This window comes from Chiloscyllium plagiosum, unplaced genomic scaffold, assembly GCF_037043375.1.
Source record: "Chiloscyllium plagiosum isolate Xiang-an unplaced genomic scaffold, Cpla_swu_hap1 HiC_scaffold_21, whole genome shotgun sequence".
Taxonomy (NCBI): Eukaryota; Metazoa; Chordata; class Chondrichthyes; order Orectolobiformes; family Hemiscylliidae; genus Chiloscyllium; species Chiloscyllium plagiosum.
In genome coordinates this window covers 26513732-26534648 of record NW_028270159.1, presented here as the reverse complement: position 1 = coordinate 26534648, position 20917 = coordinate 26513732, and the positions used below count along the sequence as shown (strand labels likewise).

Sequence of the window (20917 nt, the reverse complement as noted above, 5' to 3'; positions counted from 1 at the left end):
AAAGAAACCATTTATAACTCAACTAAAGGTATTAGGACTGCCTCCACTGCTGATGTTTATGCTCAAAAATTGCAACATTCAGTTTGTAAATGATGCTGTTACTGACAAGTGTACAATTTATACTGAGCCTACCTGTAGAATATTACGTTAGATGTTCAAAGTTTGAGAGAAGATTTGTAGCTCGGGTGCTCGTTGCTGTGGTTCTGTTCGCCGAGCTGGAAGTTTTTGTTGCAAACGTTTCGTCCCCTGTCTAGGTGACATCCTCAGTGCTTGGGAGCCTCCTGTGAAGCGCTTCTGTGGTGTTTCCTCCGGCATTTATAGTGGCCTGTCCCTGCTGCTTCCGGTTGTCAGATCCAGCCGTCTGCTGTAGTGGCCGGTATTTTGGGTCCAGGTCTATGTGTTTGTTGACAACTATGTGCCAACAAACACATAGACCTGGACCCAATATACCGGCCACTACAGCGGACGACTAAAACTGACAACCGGAAGCGGCAGGGACAGGCCACTATAAATGCCGGAGGAAACACCACAGAAGCGCTTCACAGGAGGCTCCCAAGTACTGAGGATGTCACCTAGACAGGGGACGAAACGTTTACAACAAAAACTTCCAGCTCGGCGAACAGAACCACAGCATATTGAGAACAACAAAAACATACATTCCCTTTTACTGTCACCATACAATAACTGAATGTAGATATTGTCCAAGCTTTGATACTTCTTTCGGAGATCAGAATAACTTATAAGTTGAAATTTTCTGTACAAGATAATGAAGAATAGCTAATTCTACCAATTCTGAGGATCAATCCTGATGGGGGAGCACTATGTCGATTCATAAGATGCTGACTACTTTCAACAGCGTTACGTAAATCCAATTTCTAGCTGAGCAACAGATCTACTTTTTATTCTTAATTATACTTCTAACTCTAGAACTAATCCCTTGATTAAATTCAGGGGTTTAATCAATGTGAGCGGACATTTAAAAAGCCTCTTTGCAGCTTTGTCTTGTATTAAATAAATTTCAGCACCTGGTTAGTTTCCTATGCACAACTTATCACAATGTAGTTACTGACAGCTGAGTGCTTAGTCATTGTAGGCATTTAGTTTTCGAGACTAGGTTTAACACTATAGTTCCATTCAAGTGATTGTCAAGAGTTTGAATGAGAAATTTCAACTATTTTCCAGTAAACTCAGAAGCATAACACTAAAGACATTGTGAAGTCTGTTACTGACATTCTCATGGATACCGTAATAGCAAATGCAGTGGATCATGAGAAATTTCAAAGTTGTGAAAACATGAACATACAAATTCAGGCATTGCTGTACCTGAAATATATATAGTTATTAAACTGTGGTCAATTAGTTAATGTTTGCATCCAAGCCTGAATCGGTTCATTTTGCAGTTAAACCCACACTTCTAACCAGGTCACTAGATTGCAGCCCACTTGACTTTCAGTTTGCTCCCTTTCACTCCCCCAAGAAAATTTTAAGAACATTGCATCTCCCTCCAATCAACTGAAACTCGAAGCCATGCCATTGATGTCATCACTGTGCAGTTACACCAGACTGGAACAGGAATTTGGTGTCACTATTATGATTGTTGCGTACCTACTGGTGCTATTCTTCCTTGCCACCTCACTGTTTTCTACTTCCCGCACTGCTCTTGCTTGCAGCCTACTCACTGCTTTTCTCAGGGGTCGGGCAATGTGTGAAGGAGCAAAGAGTCTTTGTGAAAACCCCTCAATCAATGGTTTTGGAATTGATTTCGGGACATTATACTACTACATTAAACAAGCTTAAGTGCAACTTAGTGTAACATGAAATTGCCTATATTTGACAGTCTCTTGCATCTAAATGCTAAAACTTACTGATACTGATTATGTTGTGCAAGCCATCACAACTCCTGGTGGAAATATTCCAGGCATTATGATAGTGTGGCAGTTGGGGTGTCAAACACAGCCTTTTAAAACACAAATTAAGCAGCCATTTACACAGATCAGATTCAGATCTCTCAATACCTATTGGAGCCGGACTCATAGGAAACATGCCTTTTATTTGTGAGAAATAGCTGCCTCTGTTTTAATCACTTATGTTCAATTCATGATAAATAAGACCATTCTAGCCTCCCAAAGTTAGAACTCTCTGATTCCGAAGCATTTTAAACTGAGATGGCTCAGCATTTACTTTAAGGGCAGGAATCCGAGAAGTAGAGAAGGTGACAGGAAAGAATGCTGAAGTTATTCCATTTCACGGCAACAGCTGTCAAAGTGAGAACATTAAATGAAACGAGAGAAAGGATTTTTAAAAAATCAGAAACTAAGAGGTAATTTTTAAAAAAATTATATAAATATTGGAGTACACAATTGAAAATCTACAATGAAGTGCAGAAATATATGTTTTACTTTCTTTGTCCGTTAAGCTCAGTTGTAGACACAGTAAAAATAAAAAGGTAGGAGATGGAGGCACTAGTCAATTTAATGGAGGATAATATAGTAAGCATTTAATTCCTATCCCTATTTGTGTGTTCTCATATTCAATTAATTTTACTACCAGTAGAAAACACTAACTCTATCCAAATACAACAGCAATATGCACATTTTACCTTGTAAAAGCACTGCATTATAAGTTCTGTAGGAGTTGAAGTGCTTTCATTGTTTAAGCTAGATCCATAGCTGCCCAAATGACAAATTAATATCGTTCTATAGTAGTTGTTTGGTGCTTGGCATCACAGTTCTGAAGCCTATGGGCCCATCAGGACTGAAACTGCTCAGATCTTCAGCAATCCATAAGTGTCCCTCTGGAGGCCAGTACTTGCATCAGTATAAAATATGATACCATAAATCAGGCTGTAGAAGTGGCACTTGTGCACATCACCATCCATCTCACCACTCATCTCTGAAGGGTCTTGGGTAGAGCTTATCTCTCAGCATTGCAACAAGGGACCAGACAATCAAGCTACTGGCATTGACAAAGCATTTGCTGCTTACATCTGAAGACTACAACTCAGAGGCTGAGAAGAAAACAGCCCCTGCTGGTATGATCTTGCCTCGGGCACTGGCAGAACTGGCAGTGGCACATCTTCAAAAGGCAGTGAGCCCATGTGCAAGCAACCCACACAAACAGAGTAAGCCTCCAGCTTCTATTCTTTAAGCTGGAGTATCTTCAAAGCCTAGAAATGTGACTGTAGGGCTCAACAGCTGCCATCACAAATCTGATATGGCTCCAGTTTTGAGTACTGCTCAAGATTCATGCAAAAGAATATTTCAAGTTGCCATTATTGCCTGTCATAGATTTATAAATATTGCTCAGCGTCTGCCATGGTGAGCTTCTCATGGGACTTTACTACATGACAACCTAAGAGAAGAACTAGCCTATTTGTTCATATCAAAGAGGCCCACTTCAATTCTGTCTACATTTTATTTAACATTATTTAACAAAGAATTATATTTATTGCAGCAGGTATTTTTTTTATTTCCAACAGATTTCAATTGTTGAAATAATTACACTGGTTTCATTGCTTTCCAAATGCTTGTAAACAAATCCAAATCAAGGACTGCAGGACATTTACATTTGAATTGTAATCCTGTGAAATTCTGTACCATGCATACCCTTTAGGTACTCTGGTCCTGCAAAGGCACTTGACAGTTTGTACAAAGGAGAATTTGCATATGGCACATAAGATAAAATACTGAAAAGGGCAATACTTTTTTTTGTGTTCTCCTCCCATTTAAACCTCCACAACCATAAGACATAAAAATACGCCACTCAAACCTCAATATGCTGTTTTTCAAGTTCTCTTGCTCTTTTTTATTTAAGATTATTGACCTCTCAAATAAGACATGTAAAGTGATAATTTTATCAATTCCTACCCAAGACTGGTTGCTCATGGAACAGGTTTTTTCTCTGTTCAACAAAATAAAAGAGAACTTATAATAACCATTAAATTATTTGTGGCTGATTAGGAGAAACAAATAAAGGACTCCCCAATGTCTCAGAGAATTTGTGCACTGTCCAGGTAAAACTAGATCAGAACACAAGAATCAGAAAGATCACCACTCTGTTCTAACAGGGACATTATAATTGACCACAATACTCCAGACAGAAGCAGAAAAAGGAAGGTAATCAGTCCAGCATTTCAAATGATGAGATATGTTCATAGATATGTAGTTGAGCTGTATCCCCAAGTTCGAATTGCAAGCTAGCGCTCACTGAATGTTCACATTAAGGGGGAAATAATTGAAATGGGAAAAGTGTAAATTAAAGAACATGTATACATACAAAAACTTATTTCAATGTTTCACAGATATATACCAAGAGCTGAGACAAATCGATTCAAATTAGAAAGCAGAAAGATAGGACCTGGGAGAACAGTCATTTCACCATTGAGAAACGCTCAAATCCTTGTGCGTCACTAGAGGTTAATAATGTAGTTCACACAAAAAAAAACTTACTATTGAAAGGAACAGGTTACTCAACTGACGAAATAATATTAAAATCATAAGACTTTGCATTTCAATGCTCTAACGAGAGGGATCTAGGGGGGAGAAAAAGAGGTAGAAAAAATAAAAGGGAGCGAGTAGTGTATAAAACCAACAGTCAAAATTTCATAAGAATGGGGAAACAGCCCTTTCACCTATTTACCTAGTCGGTAACTACGCAAATACAGAAATATTTGCACCCTGTTCCTTATTATAAGGGTAGGTAGTACTTCAAACAAATAAATGGGCATTATTTTTTAAAACTACTTAATAACAAGACTAGTTAAACAACTGCGAAGTGATATTGTCGTGGTATGTCACTGACTAGTAAACAGGACACCTTGGCTAATGCTCTGGAAACATGGGTTCAAATCCCTACACAGCCCTCGTGGAATTTAAATTCAATTAACATAAATCTGAAGTATAAAACTAGCCTCAATCATTGTGATTGTTTTAAAAAACAGTCTGGTTCACTAAGCATGGAATCCCCACAGCTTTGTTCTTTATGGAAGGAAATCAGCCATCCTTACCTGATCTGGCCTGAGGCAATATTCCTCAATTACAGATGCCATTCTTGGCTTTGGCTTGCTATTGGTCCGCATAGTGCAAAAATAATCACTAACTCAGCAGGCGTCGGTCTCCAACATGCACCCATCTACTGTATGGCACTGTATTTGCAATTCTTGTTCACGAATGTCATTCAGGGAAGAAAATTTGAAGTCCTCACCTGTTTTGGCTTACATGTGATTCCATACCCTCAGCAACACAGTTAATTCTCAACTGCCACTCTAGCAAGTCACTTTGTTGCATTGGACACCTACATTAAGATTTTTGCGAAGATTTGTAGCTCAGGTTGTGGATGTGGTTGTTGGTTTGCTTGCCAAGCTGATGGGTTGTCATGCAGACATTTCATCACTATGCTAGGTAACACCATCAGTGCGACTTCTGTGAAGCATTAGTGTTCTACTCTGCTTGAGATTTGAGAGATCTGGTCTGTTGAGATGAATGCAGTCATTTCCAGTTTTTGTATATACGGTCTGTTTCTACATGCTTGTTGATGGCATTCTGGGTTGAAAACCAGGCCTCTAGGAATTCCTGTGCATACACCTCTGGTTAGCTTGTCCAAGGATGATTCCGTTGTCTCAGTCAAATTGATGGTCGTCCTTGTCTCAGTGTATTGAGATGAACAAGTTTACTGTTTTTATTTCCAAAGTAGGAATTTATAAATATAAATACAAAATAACATTTTATAAATTCTTACTTTAGAAATAAAATCAGTCTGGCTCCAGGATGAGACACAAACAGACTTGAAACATGGCCTCACACCTGAAATGCATCATCTGACCCAAGGTGTCATTTTTATTCCGCTAAAAGTTGAAGTTATCTTGGGGCAGGGATTTACATATTAATCAATTGAAACCCGCACCTCCATTCTAACTGCTTAAAGATTTGAGAGCCATCTAGGTTTGTTCAATACATAAGTTGTATGATCCTTTGATCTTTTACCATAAATTCTGTGTCCGATGTATTCTCTCTCACTAATTGCTGGAGGAAGGAGCAGGTGGTCTGAAAGCTTGTGGTTTCAAATAAACCTGTTTGACGATAACCCGATGTCATGTGATTGTTGACAAAGTTCTGGCCAGAGTCTCTCCCTCTATCCGCTTGCTCATCTTTGCAGTAAGAGCACAAACAAAAGGCATCGAGCACATTCCTTCCCATATGTCCGTAACCACATATGCGTACGTGGGCCTGCGTATGTGTGGGGGACAAAAGGGCCTATATTAAAGGCTTGGAGGATGAGTAGAGTTCCGGAGGGTCTGATGGGAACCATGAGTAAGTGAAAAGACAGTTAGCTCATGGATCCAGCATCATTACATTCTTTTAATTGTTGAATTTCCATAAATTCTGGAAATTGGCCGAGTGGGATTAAATTTGAAATGATAGAAAAATGGAGCATACACCATCCCTTCTGAGTATGGATTGGTTGCAACACCTCACCCTGCCCCAAGCTACCCAATCACGGTCTCTTACAACTAGAAGGAACAGGTTGGGAGTTCAGTATTCTTATTTTAAATAACAACCTTCCATCTAACCTAAACTGACATTTATTTCGTTTTAAAACATCCCCCATGATGGTCCCTTCTTTGCTCTACTGTAGTACGATATGGAATTTTAAATGTTCTTTAATTTTAAAAATGTCTCCAACTTGCTGGGTAAAAAGAAAAGCTGTTCTAATGAATGTAAGGCTGGTACAACGTTATGAACTTTGCACTCCAAATTTTCTTCTTTTGAAGAGATACAGCAGACAATTCGGCATAAGGAATAAAATGTGCTGACTCAAAACGTGTCAACTGCTTTCCTTTGTTCTCCTGAATGCTAACATAGTTTTATTATTGTAGCTCTGCCTCATTCGACTTGCACACTAGTCTACTGTCCAAAAATGAAAATGCATCTATAAAAATAACGTCTTTAAACATCTGACACTCAGGTCAATAGTCACAGTCATGCTGCCAGAAACCTGCAAAGACTTTTAATGTGACTATGTTTTTCCATGCTAGAAATATCAATCAGTTCAGGATGTGATCTACTTTGGTAGTCTAGCCTGGTTATGGACAGAAATGGTGAAACATTTTTGCTGACACAGCAGGATGTGGAGGATTATTTTCCTCAACTCAGGTCTACAAAATTTAAATTTGGATAAGTAGAAGATGCAAAGATATTTTTACAAATAAACTTAAAGGCACATGTATTGAGATCAGGTCAGAAACTGTGGGCCATTTTTATCAAGAGTTTATGTAAGGTCAAACTACACTTATCCTCCTTCTGGATAGTGTCTACAGTTGCCTTGTTTACTGAAAATATTAATGCTCCTTCTGACATTCATGTTCAATAATGAATCAACTAATTTTCAAATGTGATTAATCCTCAATGTATGCATCTTACTGTCCTTTTCCATAAATCCTTCTTTTGTTTGGTATGATAGTATAGTAAACTTTGTTGTCTTCTGGCTGGACTAATTTCCTCAATTGTTGTTACCCATTTAGGTTCTTCAAAAGAAGTGCAACTACTTGGTTCCATCACATATACATAAATGATTTGGAGGAAGGTGGAGGTTGCCTCATTAGCAAGTTTGCAGATGACACTAAGATTGGTGGAGTAGCAGATAGTGAAGGGGACTGTCAAGAGAATACAGCAGAATAAAAATAGATTAGAGAAATTGGGCAGAGAAATGGCAGATGGAGTTCAATCTGGACAAATACAAGGTGATGCATTTTGGAAGATCCAATTCAAGAGCAAACTATACAGTAAATGGAAAAATCCTTGGGAAAATTGATGTACAGAGAGATTTGGGGTGTTCAGGTGCATTGTTCCCTTAAGGTGGCAACGCAGTCAGTAGAGTGGTCAAGGCGGCATATGGCATGCTTTCCTTCATCGGACAGGATATTGAGCACAAGAGTTAGCAGGTCATGTTAAGTTGCGTAAGACTTTGGCTCGGCCACATTTGGATAGTACGTACAGTTCTGGTCGCCCCATTACCAAAATATGGAGAGTGTGCAGAGGAGGTTCACCAGGATGTTGCCTGGTATGCAAGGTATGCTGGTATGAGGAGAGGTTGAGTAGATTAGGATCATTTTCATTGGAAAGGAGGTGGTTGAGGGGGGAACCTGATTGAGGCCTACAAAACCCTGAAAGGTATAGACAGGGTGGATCGCAAGAAAGATTTTCCCCAGAATGGAGGACTCAATTACTAGGGGTCACAAGTTCAAAGTGAGAGGGGAAATGTTTAGAGGAGGTAAACAAGGAAAGTTCTTAATACAGAGTGCAATGGGTGCCTGGAATACATTGCCAGTGGAGATGGTGCGGGGGGCGGGGAGGAGGAAGAGAACGTTAGCATCGTTTAAGATGTATCTAGACAGACACATGAATGGGCAGGGAACAAAAGGATATAGATCTTTAGAAAACAGGCAGCAGGTTTAGATAGAGGATCTGGATCGGCGCAGGCTTGGAGGGCCGAAAGGCCTGTTCCTGTGCTATAATATTCTTTGCTTTCAGATCTTAGCTGTGTGTAGACACAAGTTTAGGGGCTACCTATTTCCTTTCTTTCTTCTGCTCAATTTAAAATAAAAATAATGTGAACAAAACTTTTCATCAAACTCTCCAAGGAATCAACACAGAAGCAGACTATTTTATAAGTTTACTACTTTGTAGATGAAAAGAACATTTTCTCCATTCTCAAATGAGATGAGCCAATTGTACACTTGTAATCTCTGACTTTGAAATCCAACTTAAAGTTAAATAGTATTTCCTTTATGTGGCCCATATTTGTCAATGATTTGAAGATACGTTCCATCTCTAACTTATTTTCTTGAATAAACACTATCCTTTCATAAATAATACATACTCTTAAGAACTTGGAAAAAATCCTCGATACTTTCAGAATTTTATTTGTTTTATCATTCCTTGTATAATTTCTAAATTAGTGTAACTTGACTACTCCTTGCCAATAGTTTTAATTGAAAATTTATCAAAATGTATATTTTCAAAGTTTCATAATTTATTGAAATCTAGAATTTCTCTATAATACAAACTTTACTTGAGTCTTTAATTTTCATAATGCACCTTTTCTTTTGACCAGCATCAAATCTAAAATAACTGCAATGCATATTAGACTTGAAACAATTTTTGCATTAAGATTAATAATTTATTCAGATGAGGGGTAGATAAGAAAGTAAAAAGAGAATCTAATATGGCATCAACCCTCATACCTAATGGCAATAAAGCTAAGCTAATTGGCCTCTGGCATAGATAAACATAGAAACTGCTGGAGAAACTCAGCAAGTCTTGCAGCATCTGAGAGAGCAGGAAATAGAGTTGATGTTTCAATTCTAAAGAAGAGTCATACCAAACTCAAAACTAAACTGTTTTTCCTTCCACATATGCTACCAGACCTGCTGAGTTTCTCCAGCATTATCACTGGTTGTTCCTGACTTCCAACATCTGCAATATTTTGTGGTCTCTTTCATTAAATCATACTTAAAGTCTAGTTTTTAAACACATAAATACATTCACTTCTTTGGGAAACAAAATTAAAGAATGAAAATTATGATTTGGATTCTTCTTTCTCTTTGTATTATTAATGAAAAAAAAAGAATGAGCTGCTTATCAGTTATTATTTATACTAGTCACATTCTTACCTCCATGTCTTTCTTGTAGCAATCTTCAAATACGGCCATTGCAGCCAAAGATCCAGAACCTGTTTAAGAATAAAAAACACATATTTGCAAAGGTTAACAGAGAACACATTATTACTTATATATACACATGTACTGCAGTTAATATTGCATTGTTAAAGATCATTGGTACACAGATTGGATGGATTGAAGACAGACGAACACAACTTGTTTTCCTTTCCTCTGTTCCCCGGCTGAGCTAACAATAAAGCAATCTCAAATTATTCAAACTTTCTATATTTTTTCCAATTTGTTTTGGGAATTGACTTCCAAATCAAATTAATTCCAGTTCTACTAACCATCCAGGGGTTACAGATGCACATGCAGTAGCAAGTCTGTTTTGTGTTGGTTACCATACCATACCATACATTATCTTGAAAATAAAATCATATTGCCAGTTGGTGGGAATGCACCTCTCTGATGACAAATTAGCCCTTTCAGGTATAAAATCTAGCAACAGTACTGGGAGAATGTGTAAGTTTAGAAGATATTTTTGAGAACAATATTATCAATGGCTCAATTCTACTATAGAATTCAGGAGCAAACTGAACATTTTAAGAAAGAAAACCAAGGCCAGAATTAAGGTAGTTCTGACGCTGGGTTAAAATGACTAAAAGAACGACTGCTGAAATACTCAAGGTTCAGTATGCTTTCCTTCAAACTACTCAAATCTCAGAGTCTGGTTTAAACCCATTCCAGAAATTGGACATATAATCCAGACTGCTATTATCAATGCAATACTGAAGGAATGCTGCATTATAGAGATATTGTCTTTTGAATGAGTTTTGAAACAGTGTCCCATCAACTATTCAAATGTATATAAAAGATTCTATATTCAGTGAAACAGTCCAACATTCCTCCTCAATCATCACTTCCAATGCAGTTATATCTCATCCTTCTCATTTTTTGCTTGCAGGTGCATTGAAGGTTACAACCACATTTGCCACTGTAATAATGATTACACTTATAGCAATTCAAAGGCTGTGAGGTGCTTTGGAATAGCTGAGGACATGACAAGGCACTACAGAGATGGAAGGTTTTGATCTAATGTTAAAATTGATTTACAATAAATCTCTTATTCCTTTCCTTACCAGGCAACCCATGCACACAATTATTGAAGTCATTAGGGAAACAATCTGAGTTTAGCTTTCTGAATGTGAAGGTGGAGCTCACAAAACAAAAAGTCCAGGATTGGAAAGTCAATGTATGTGATCACCTCACAGCAATGTGTTTGACCAAACTGTGGAAAAATTGTATGCAGGCCAGGCAATAAACCTATTGCCTTCAGAGTACCTGTCACAAACGCTATTTACAGTAAGCAAACTCTGGATTGCAAGTTAACAACAATTTATGTTCATCTACAATCTTTAGGCTAAACTCTAGTATGATAGAGAAATGGGATTTGCTTCAAGCTGAGACTCAAGCAGAATTTTGGTTGACTTCATATTTTACGTATCACTGAATGCGGAAGAATTGGCAGTGAAATAGACAGGGCCAGAAGCAACAAAAGCATGGGGTCAGCAACAAATGAGCCACAGAGGAGTGGCGTCAACAAATGATGCAGAGGTTACCATCAAGACAGTTCACTGGACAAATTCCATCTTGTTCTATTCATTTGTTGCATATTAAAATGTTCTGCTTAGAGATCTTTCACTGAGGTCTGTTGATCAACATTTTATAAGCTAAACCACTGTACCCCTCCATTTGGGCTGCCAAAAATAAGGAAAGGATCACTAAACTCTCCAAATTGATTGCAACATTTTAAAATGGTATAAAAATAGGTTATTTGTCAATTTCAAAAGGTCAATGAATATCCAATGAGATGGGACAGCAACTACATGTGGTGTAATCTTACCCAACATCTAATGCTCCCATATAACATCTATGTAACAGCTTCTATATTAGACATTAAAAGCAATTCAGCATCATTTTGAAAATGAGAAATGTTAACAATTTGTGCCACACAGAGCAAAGCATGGGGCTTTAAAACACATCATCCCATCTGCTATATAGTTACTAAATGGTTTAGAAACTTCTATTTCTGCTGAAAAATGCATTTGGTGCCTATTTTTCAATCCAATTAAAATAACTTTTTGGCATTTATTACTGTTTTAAGTAACTCTACATACTACCTCTCATTTAGCAGGCCTGCACAAGGAACAGCATTTCCCATTTAAAGTGATTTGTGAACACTGGCCGACCTCCACAATGGATTTGAATTGAAAAGAGGTAGCGATTAAAGGCTTTTGAATGAGATGTCCTGCTGACTTTATCAATTCTGGTGAATATGTAATGGCATAATACAACTTGACAGTTATAATGTTGAGAAAAAAATACTGACTTTCTCATCAGCAACATTTAAGCAGTCCGATTATAGATCAAATACATTGCCTAGAAGCACCAGATTTACAAGAAATAAATTGATCAGTCTGCTGAATAGTCATATTCAATCTGACAGATAACCCTTGGATAAAATATCTTTAAATTCAGCACGATTAGAATGGAGCAATTTTCTGTGACAAAATACATTGCCTGAAGCAGCAGGAAACCGAAAGGGTATGTAATAAGCAACAACAGCCTACTGAAGATTTAAAGCATGTATCAAAACACTTAATTTTCTGGGTGCATATCTACTGGAATGAAATAAAGGGAAACAGTATCAGCTTAGTTCAGTTGGCAAAAAAAATCTTGCCCAAGTCAAAAAACCATGAGTTCAACCCTGTTATGAATGTGAACAAATATTCTGGGTTTGAAATTAAGTGACATGTTGAGGGAAGTGTTGCATTGCCATCTTCCGGATGAAATGTTAAATTCCTGCTTACCTAGGTAAACCTAAATGATGACACAACCAACATTCGTACCTCAACTAGTACGACTAGCCAGAGATTATATGATCTGCTTTGTGCACAATGGCTACTGCATTTCCTTTCCTTAAAACAATGACTGCCTTTCTTAAAATAAAAAAGTGTTTAGTAGTTATAAAGTTAAGAAACCTTTAAGGTTTCCTGAAAATGTGATAACACACTGTATACATAATCGTTTTCCCCTTCTTTCTCCCTAATTTCTTGCATCTGAGAGATACACTCAGTCTCAATACCTCAACCTGGTACATGTTCTTCAACACTCTACGAAAAGAAACACAGGGTGTTATGATCTGTAATGACACTGCCAAATTTATGTTACAGTCTGACGAGGGACCAGTAACATTTTCTTTAAAGTAGACAAAGTTTGAGATCCGAGGTACTTATCAATAGAATAATAGCAAAAGCTTTAATGATATTTTTCATAAAATCTTTACTATACAAAATTAGAATCACAAAACAATCTACTCTGTACATGCACATATACAACCCATACTACTAATATGCAGAATTAATGTGAGAATGTGGGCGGCACCATGGCTCAGTGGTTAGCACTGCTGCCTTACAGAGCCAGGGACCCGGGTTCAATTCCACCCTTGGGCGACTGTCTGTGTGGAATTTGCCCATTCTCCCCATGTCTGCATGGGTTTCCTCCAGGTGCTCTGGTTTCCTCCTACATTCCAAAAGATGTGAAGGTTTGGTGCATTGCCCATGCTAAATTGCCCATAGTATTAGATGCATTGGTCAGGGGAAAATGTAGGGAAATGAGTCTGGAAAGGTGACTCTTCGGACAGTGTGTCGTGGTTTAATGTCCCAAACAGCATAAAAAAGCACTAATTATGGTCAAGAAAGATTCCAATGACTTCTCAGGAACTCACCCTGAGAAGGACGACATTGTGGGTGACTAATACTCTTTGAAACCTTGTCTCCTTCACAATGAATGAGAATTCCTCCCTTCCAGAGATCGAACATTGATACTCTTTGCAAAGACCCTTCATCAAAGTCCAACACAATGAAAGACTGCAATCCCCTGGATTCCAGAGACTGCACTCCAGTAGCTACTCTCAAGAACAATTCCAGCTCTTTTACTGAGAGCTAGGTTCACCTAACAACTGTACAAATTCTTCAGAACAGAACATTGAAACTGTCCACTTCATTGGATTCCAAATCTTCAGGGTAGATGCCTGTCTCGGATAGTAATTGATAATTGACAGTTATGTTTTGGGTGAAGACATGAGCAGACAAATTGGCAAGTGCAAATTCAATAATTCTCTATAGTCCTTTTGTGGAATAACACAACAACAAACTTATATTCTATCTAGACTTGGTTCAGATTGGACACTGGTTTATAACAAAGGAGGACTTAGGTCAATAGAAAAAACAAACTATAAGATTAAAAGCAGCAAATGCTGAAAACTTTCATAATTGGCAGGATCGGAGGACAGAGAAACGAGGATGAAGTCTTCCTAGCCCCCGAACTCCTTGGGCAATGTTGAGAGTCATTGGTAAAATATGGTCAGAACAGGAAAATGAGATCCTCAATGTTGAAAAATAAAAGTCCAATTTTACACCAGAGGCTTTAACAGTGAAATAAGAATCTTGCTAGTACGTAGCAAGAGGCCTATTGTATGGATTAACATCCCATTATTACCAATCCCACCCCATTTATATGCTGCTTGCTATTTTCCCAGGCAGTGGAGAGAAACTTGACAGTGTCATTTCCCAACTGGAGAGTAAGAGCAGGTGGTTTCAGCTCACAACTTGCTTCTCCAGGCCTGTGGCTTGGATAGCGGTCCCCAACAAGTCAAGGAATGATTCTTAGCCAGTGACTGCTAGCATTCTTTACTTAAAGAGGGTTGTATTGGGCATGCACGAGCCTCACTTATCACCATGGCATAACTCTGACTCACTTAGAATACCAAATCATCACCTCAATACCACACTTTAGAACTCACCAACTTTCATTGAGATGTTGCTCACTTTGCACAGAGATAGAAACCCATTCATGCATCAAACAACATCCTTCTTAGGGCACTTAGCTTGTTTCTCTGAGTGCTCATTCACTTTGCATCAATTTGAAAGTTCACAGTATCTCCTCCTTCCCTTGCCTTGCAGTACTGACAAAGCCAGGCAACTGGTCATGGTTGCCAGCAGTGATCAGTTAAGGGTATGGCCATGTGGCTGTATGGCACTGTGCTACATCAGTGTCACAACTGAAACATGTACCAGCAGCAAATACAGTGTCCTCAACCAATTTAGCAGATCTCAAAGGCAAAGGGGAGCTTTCCTCAATTAAGTCAAGGGGAACAGTTGTCAGTCAAGAATATCATCCAATCTCAGTTCAAGGGTTTGGACACAGTCAGAAGATTGCTTGGGCATTCACGGCCAGTGGGCCACAGTCCATCATGTAGGTCCAATGCAGCCAGTCCAGGGATTAGCAGTCATGAAGTTGCAGAAATCAGTCAGGGGTCTCGTCACTCGGAACTGTGGTCCCATTTTTCCCAAGGGATGGGGAAGGGTTCCGATCAGTCCTGGGGGTCTGATCACTGAAAGTCATAGGGGCTTACAGGGGCCACTGCAGCAGTAGACAAGTTGGAGAAGTCAAATATGGATATTGATGGCAGCATTTTGGGATGGGAGGGCTTATCTACATTAAGAGACAGAGCCTGCTATTTACTTTGTCAAATGCTGTGTTGCCTTCGATTGTCTGAACTGCAAATTCACAATGGAATAGAAAAATGGCTGCGACTGCACCTACAGTCGACGAAGAGATTTTTTTGGCCCATGTGAGGAAGCGGATTCTATTCGTGAGTGACGTGAAGTCCTTCAAGGGGCAATTGCATTAACCAGGCATCAAAACAGTGCAGATTTAAGATATCTATAATCATAGAATTCTGCATGAAACGCAAGCAGTGATCAACTGCATCAAATACAAATCCTGGCAATAAGCAATCTTGACCATGTCACTGATCAATACAATTGACCAACGAACATAATCGTCTCTGTGAAGCAGAAACAATCACAGGCAAACTTAGAATATCACCTGTCGGCCACAATTCACAAAAACTATCCAAAATCCCTCAGGCTGCACAAGGGCTGACAGCTGATTTCTTCTTGCATTCTATTTATAGTACAAGTACACAATCCTTTATCCAAAACCCATGTGACCAGCTGGCTTTTGGAATCTGGAATTTTTCGGATTTCGGAATAAGTGACAATTTGACGGTGAAATTAAATAAATCTTACTGAACAGCAGATGCACCAGTGAGTACTACAAGCCCCGAGACAGAACTGACACCTGCCAGTGCTGGGCCACCCCACCACGTGAAATCTGAGTGAATTGGGTCGAATGGGTGTAGAGTTAGGTTAACTGTTTGCACGCCAAATAAATTGTTATGGATAAAAAGACTTAACGAAAACCTTCAGATTTTGGATAAAGGATTGTATTTGATATTCAATGCTCTATTGTCATTGTGGTCAAGGTACAAGAAAGCCCCAAAGAAACGGAGGAGAAACAAATGCTTCAGCAAGCCTGGGGCCAGCAACAACCTCTAGCAGCTGCTGAATAGGACAGAAATGGTTGTTGCAGGTTCCAGGATTTAGATGTTTCAGTAAGAACAGAGAAGATAGTAAAAGAGGGGGAGGTGTGACATTGTTGGTCAAGGACAGTATTACAATTGCAGAAAGGATGTTTGGGGACTTGTCAACTGAGGTAGTATGGGCTGAGGTTAGAAACAGGAAAGGAGAGGTCACCCTGTTGGGAGTTTTCTATAGGCCTCCGAATAGTTCCAGAGATGTAGAGGAAAGGATAGCAAAGATGATTCTCGATAGGAGTGAGAGAGACAGGGTAGTTGTCATGGGGCACTTCAAATTTCCAAATATTGACTGGGAACACTATAGTACGAGTACTATAGATGGGTCAGTTTTTGTCCAGTGTGTGCAGGTGGGCTTCCTGACACAGTAAGTAGACAGGCCAACAAAGGGCGAAGCCACATTAGATTTGGTACTGGGTAATGAGCCCGACCAGGTGTTAGACTTGGAAGTAGGTGAGCATTTTGGTGATAGTGATCACAATTCTGTTATGTTTACTTTAGTGATAGAAAGGGATAGGTGTATACCACTGGGCAAGAGTTACAGCTGGGGGAAAGCAATTATAATGCAATTAGGCATGATTTAGGAAGCATAGGATAGGGAAGGAAACTGCAGGGAATGGGCACATTAGAAATGAGGAGCTTATTCAAGGAAAAGCTCCTGTGTCTCCTAGATAAGTATGTACCTGTCAGGCAGGGAGGAAGCTGTAGAGCGCGGGAGCCGTGGTTTACGAAGGAAGTAGAATCTCTGGTCAAGAGGAAGAAGGCGGCTTATGTTAGGATGAGATGTGAAGGCTCAGTTAGGGCACTTGTGGGGTGCAAGGTAGCCAGGAAAGACCTAAAGAGAGAGCTCAGAAGAGCCAGGAGGAGACATGAGAAGTTGTTGGCGGATAGGATCAGGGTAAACCCTAAGGCTTTCTATAGGTATTTAAGGAATAAAAGAATGACGAGAGTAAGATTAGGGACAATCAAGGATAGTAGTGGGAAGTTGTGTGTGGAGTCAGAGGAGATAGGGGAAGCACTAAATGAATAGTTTTCAACAGTATTCACTCTAGAAAACTACAATGTTGTCGAGGAGAATACTGAGATATGGGCTACTAGACTAGGTGTGATTGAGGTTCACAAGGAGGAGGTATTAGAAATCCTGCAGTGTGAGAAAATAGATAAATCTCCTGGGCCGGATGGGATTTATCCTAGGATCCTCTGGGAAGCTAGGGAGGAGAGTGCCGAGTCTTTGGCATTGATCTTTAAATCGTCATTGTCTACAGGAATAGTGCCAGAAGACTGGAGGATAGCAAATGTGGTTCCCCAGTTCAAGAAGGGGAATAGAGACAACCCTGGTAATTATAGACCAGTGAGCCTTACTTCAGTTGTTGGAAAAGTGTTGGAAAAGGTTATAAGAGATAGGATTTAAAATCATCTAGAAAAGAATAATTTGATTAGGGATAGTCAGCAGAGTTTTGTGAAGGGGAGGCCGTGCATCACAAACCTTATTGATTTCTTTGAGAAGGTGACCAAACAGGTAGATGAGAGTAAACCGGTTGATGTGGTGTATATGGATTTCAGCAAGGCATTCGATAAGGTTCCCCACAGTAGGCTATTGTACAAAATGCGGAAGAATGGGATTGTGGGAGATATAGCAGTTTGGATCAGTAATTGGCTTGCTGAAAGAAGACAGAGGGTGGTGGTTGATGGGAAATGTTCATCCTGGAGTCCAGTTACCAGTGGTGTACCGCAAGGGTCGGTGTTGGGTCCACTGCTGTTTGTCATTTTTATAAACGACCTGGATGAGGATATAGAAGGGTGGGTTAGTAAATTTGCAGACGACACTAAGGTCGGTAGAGTTGTGGATAGTGACGAAGGATGTTGTAGGTTACAGAGAGACATAGATAAGCTGCAGAACTGGGTTGAGAGGTGGCAAATGGAGTTTAATACAAACAAGTGTGAGGTGATTCACTTTAGTCTGAGTAACTGGAATGCAAAGTACTGGGCTAATGGTAAGACTCTTGGTAGTGTAGATGAGCAGAGAGATCTTGGTGTCCATGTACACAGATCCTTGAAAGTTGCCACCCAGGTTGACAGGGTTGTTAAGGCGGCATACATTGTTTTAGCATTTATTAATAGAGGGATCGAGTTCCGGAACCATGAGGTTATGCTACAGTTGTACAAAACTCTGGTGTGGCCGCACTTGGAGTATTGTGTACAGTTCTGGTCACCGCATTATAAGAAGGATGTGGAAGCTTTGGAAAGGGTGCAGAGGAGATTTACTAGGATGTTGCCTGGTATGGAGGGAAGGTCTTATGAGGAAAGGCTGAGGGACTTGAGGTTACTTTCGTTAGAGAGAAGAAGGTTGAGAGGTGACTTAATAGAAACATATAAGATAATCAGAGAGTTAGATAGGGTGGACAGGGAGAGCATTTTTCCAAGAATGGTGATGGCGAGCACGAGGGGGCATAGCTTTAAATTGAGGGGTGATAGATATAGGACAGATGTCAGAGGTAGTTTCTTTACTCAGACAGTACGAAGAGTATGGAATGCTTTGCCTGCAACGGTAGTAGATTCGCCAACTTTAAGTACATTTAAGTCATCATTGGACAAGCATATGGACGTACATGGAATAGTGTAGGTTAGATGGGCTTCAGATTGGTATGACAGGTCGGCGCAACATCGAGGGCCAAAGGGCCTGTACTGCTCTGTAATGTTGTATGTTCTATGAATAGCCACAACATGAAGAGGTTGCAGCTAAAGGTCCTTTCAGGGTGTGGCGGTGGCACAGGAGGCCCAGAGTCCATGGTCCTTAAAGCCATTTCTTCCAGATAAGCAAGATGCATTACCGCTCTCGACGGAGGATGTCCTTACTCACCGTCACAGAACCATATCATGCCCTACAGCAGGCTTTAAGAAGGGGTGGGTGGCTATCCAGGTGGCAGCTGAACTAAATTTTTATACAACTGCCTACTTCCAAGGATCCATTGGGGACCTGTGAGTGATCTCACAATTCTCAACACATGAATGTATGGCAGCTATTGTTGATAAAATTTGTACCACATCATGTTTCATCTCATTTTCCCATGACTAGGTTGGTGCTACAACCACACAGCAGTATTTGAATGTCTAAGTTGTAGCCGACTTCCCCAGGTGCAGGGCATTACAGTCAGTGCAACATGTAGAAAGTACCATATTTAATGTGACAGACTTTACAAAAGGATTCATGATCCACTATGATCATCAGTGGCACATCTTAAAGGTCTCCTCCAAGAACTCTGAAAGCTGCCCATATCTTTGATAACGCTCAGGTTTCTGCTTCAAGGGCCAGATATCTTACAAGGATGCCTAACTGGCAGACAAGGGCTACCTTTTGTGACCATAGTTGATGACTCTGTTAGATAACCCCCTGACTGATACATTACAGCTCATTCTTCAAAACAGCTACTCAGAACAGACAATAGGCCTCCTGAAGCTACAGCATGCAAACAGGGACTTTGAAAGATGTTGAAGACTCGGTAGAGTAACAGCAATCTTTCAAGTCAGACGACTGGGACATTGAGGAGGAGGAACATTCCTTCACCATAATACAGTACTGGATGGAACATGCCAGGAAGGACTTAAAAATCTTGCTTCCAATGGATGAGCGTTGTGCGAAGTAATCATTCTTTGGCTAAATTGAAAGGCAAACATCACATCTATTTCGAGAAGGAAATGGAGCGGTTTTGTTTGTTGCTTCTTTGCATTATTAATGTTAATAATTATTTGAAGGTTTTCCAACATATGATGCCCCCACACTGAATAATGGCAAAGTGTTAGGCAATGTCAGATATTCGGCAAAGTATAGTACTCCTTCAGACAGGACTCTAACATGGTATGGCATTAGAGGTAGGTAGCCTGTACAGGTTGTAGCTATTATGACAATGGATCAGTCAAGTGATGTAGAAAGGCACTGCATTTACAAATGCAAGATTTTATTTTGAATCAAGTATCATCCATGCCACCTATGTGCTATCAAAGGTTTTAAACAAAATTTTCCCTTCAACTGTGTAGGATTATTTCTAGCTGGCAATTTCTAACCTGGTACACAGCTGAGCTTTAAATATGCACTGGTAGTACAAATCCCAGAAGGTCTCAGCAGTGCCACTGGTGGGCGCATGTTAGCGTGAGTATGTCACAATAGGGCGTGGTACATATACACTGAGGTGACAGAAACTCTCCATGAAACTCCAAAATTGACACTTTCCTAATTTTTTGTAATTTTCAGTCAGTTCAATAAATATTTAGTAAATTCCAATTTTGGCAAAATGCAGAGATTTTACCAGTCCAACATCTAGGTAGGTTTTCCAAAAGAAAATATATTCATAAGTGAACATGCCATGTAACTATTCAAAAAGGAGAAAGGCAGCTTTCTTATGACAACCAACATCACCAAAAGCAAAATATTTACTCATTCTCAACTGCAGTTTGTGACGCCCTGATGTGCACCAATGGATTCCCACATTTCCCTACATAACATTTACAGCAGTTCAAAGTAGTAATCCACTGGGTGCAAAGCACTTCTGACATCTTGAAATGATTAAAAATAAAGTGTTATACAGATGCAAATGCTCAATATATAACATTTTTTGCATTCCATATTCATATAATATATTTTCCATGTGTAAATATTGATAAGTAAACTTTTATATGAACATACTGAAGAACACAAGTGCATTTAAGAGCATTAAAAAGCTATTGCCGTATCTGAATTTAACTAAAACAAAAACTAGGGT

General features: G+C 39.5%; 1 protein-coding gene across 1 annotated transcript in view; it reads right to left on the bottom strand.

The window, feature by feature from the left end:
* psmb7 (proteasome 20S subunit beta 7) overlaps positions 1 to 20917 on the bottom strand; it is a 61941-nt gene that overhangs the window by 14949 nt on the left and 26075 nt on the right. The window contains exon 6 of the mRNA XM_043719696.2: positions 9671 to 9729. Coding sequence (XP_043575631.2) covers positions 9671 to 9729 — 59 coding nt within the window. The remainder of the gene's footprint in view (positions 1 to 9670; positions 9730 to 20917) is intronic.